The sequence below is a fragment of the Austrofundulus limnaeus genome, unplaced genomic scaffold, assembly GCF_001266775.1.
Source record: "Austrofundulus limnaeus strain Quisiro unplaced genomic scaffold, Austrofundulus_limnaeus-1.0 Scaffold11, whole genome shotgun sequence".
Classification (NCBI taxonomy): Eukaryota; Metazoa; Chordata; class Actinopteri; order Cyprinodontiformes; family Rivulidae; genus Austrofundulus; species Austrofundulus limnaeus.
The window spans coordinates 104,934-107,388 of record NW_013952413.1 but is presented as its reverse complement, the minus strand read 5'-3'; the positions used below and the strand labels follow the sequence as shown (position 1 = coordinate 107,388).

Below are 2,455 nucleotides of genomic sequence, written 5' to 3'. Positions count from 1 at the left end.
GTAAAGCGCTTTGGGGGTCCGGAGGGACTTGAAAAGCGCTCTATAAGTTCAGTACCATTTTACCATTTACCATTTACCACAGTTTCTTTGAGTTGATCTGATTTTGACTGATTGTGATGTATGTTTAAACAAAATTAATTTAATTTATCATTTCATTGAACCTAAATTGTGCCTATACTTGTTTTTTTTCCCCAACAGCAATCTTCTCTCCAACCCATATGTGTGTGATTGTCACTTGTCCTGGTTGGGTCAGTGGCTGAAGAAGACCCGGGTGGTGAGTGGAAACCCTCGTTGTCAGAAACCAGCCTTTCTGAAGGAGATTCCCATCCAGGACGTGGCTACCCCAGATTTTACATGTGATGGTAAGCCTCTGTTTCTCTGCCACTACATCAAGCTATATATTGTTGTTCTGTTTTCTGCATGAAAATGTTTATAAATACCATTTATTCATAAAGCTTTACCAAATGAGCCTTCAAGTTGATAACTCCAAGTGTTAATCAGTAACTGGTCAGGTACAGCAGAGGTGCAGCCATAGTTAACAATTTTACTAATGTGTTGGGAAACAAAATGTTAACAGCCGTTAAYCTGAAACAAATAACTTGTCATTCTGCAGAGGTGAGATAAATGCCTTTTAATTATGTTCCAATTTTTTTTTTCACTTATTGCAATAAAAAAGAAAGTATCCTGATGCAGCTCAGTAAACCAGGTAGAAAAAAATCGAAAAGAAAAAAATCAGTAGGTCCTCAGGGCGGGTTCTTCTTAAATAGAACGTAAAAGAATCCTACATTGTTTTAGAAATATTTACAAAGTCCTTTCAAAGAACACTTTCCATCCATCCATCCATCCATCCATCCATCCATCCATCCATCCATCCATCCATCCATCCATCCATCCATCCATCCATCCATGCACACTCTTAGTTTTTCTCATTAGGTCCTTTCATCTCTGTCTCATTCTGCTCTCTTCACCTCCACATGTTTTTGAATTCATTAAACTTTTCTCATTTCCTGCAGCTGAGCTGTAACAGTTTACTGGAAATGAGTCTGGAAAGTAGCTAGCTGGGTTGGTTCAAGCAAGCAAACACTGAGATGGTATCAGACCACAAATCAGCTCAAAGACTCAAATCAGCTCTACAAGCTTGAAACAAAGCAGACCACACATGGACCCTTGGATCTCAGGTCCTGCAGTATTTCCTTTGGCAATGGTTATCTAATTTTGGGGTTGCATATCTAAGTGAAGTTGAAAGGCATACGTGCCGTTTTGACTTTATTTCGTGTACAAGTCATCAATATGTCATAGATTTTTTTTTTTTGTTTACTTTACGGCACAGTTTGGCATCAAAGTTCTAAAATCCCAACATCAAATCAATTGTTCTTTGGCTCAAGGCCCATTGTCAAAGGTTTAAAAATATCCCACTGACACACAGACAAGTAATCTCTCCAACGTAACCTCCTGGTGAAGCTTAAGTGTTCTTATACTGAAAGTATAAATCTTAAACTGCCTCCCCAATGAACAAAAGCAAAAGGACACACACAAACACACACACAAGGTCCCATGACCAGTTTAATTTTAGTAGAGTGAAATGACTGTTGAGGTGTCCAGATGCAGCCTGGGGAAAGGTAAAGTTAATTGAATTTGTGGGAGGATATTTAGCTCACATTTAGATGTTAGTTCAATTAGCCAACTGTAGTGTGAGTCAGCCCCAGGCTACACCTCCCACAGGACTCACAGGCTACACTTATCAGATAAGACATACATTCACAAACGCATACAGAACACGACTCTACTCACAGGCTCGTAAAYGCTCATTTATTCAGCATTTTGACATTCGGTCAATTATAAAACTACAAATTGAATTTAATATAAATGGCCATGGGATAAAGGAAGTGTTAAAACYGAAATGTGGATTGAACTCTAAATCTGCGACCGTGAGACACATGGAAGTGCAGTGTGTTGGGTTCACCACAGCGCAGGAGGACGAGCAGTTGTCAGTGGTTTGATTTCTGGCCTGGACACRTGCTGATGTGTGTCCGGGCAAAAACACTGAAGCCAATTTTTAATGTGTCCTGATGCATCTCAGTAATCCAGGTAAAAAAATCAAAAAGAAAAAAATTGTATAGGTCTTCTGGACGGGTTCTTCTCTAATGAAACGTTTCATCTCTTCTCCAAGAGACTTCTTCAGTCTGAGAGTTTCAGGTAAAATTCAGGCTTAAGCCTGAAGAACCCGTCCAGAAGACCTATACAATTTTTTTCTTTTTGATTTTTTACCTGGATTACTGAGATGCATCAGCAAACAATGGATGATGCCATCTGCTGGCCCTGTAGGGCTTATCTTAAAAGCACTTTCTGACCAAACTATTCTAAGGACTTATTTCCATGATGGAACAGTTAATAGGATCCATGCGTTCACACTGTCAGAGCATCCATCATCATCATCATCATCATCATCATCATC

The 2,455-nt window shown here is 39.4% G+C and overlaps 1 protein-coding gene across 1 annotated transcript in view; it reads left to right on the top strand.

The window, feature by feature from the left end:
* The window catches only part of slit3 (slit homolog 3 (Drosophila)), a gene marked incomplete in the record, with an annotated part of 256,337 nt that overhangs the window by 213,312 nt on the left and 40,570 nt on the right, over nt 1-2,455 (top strand). The window contains 1 exon segment of the mRNA XM_014001945.1: nt 199-362. Coding sequence (XP_013857399.1) covers nt 199-362 — 164 coding nt within the window.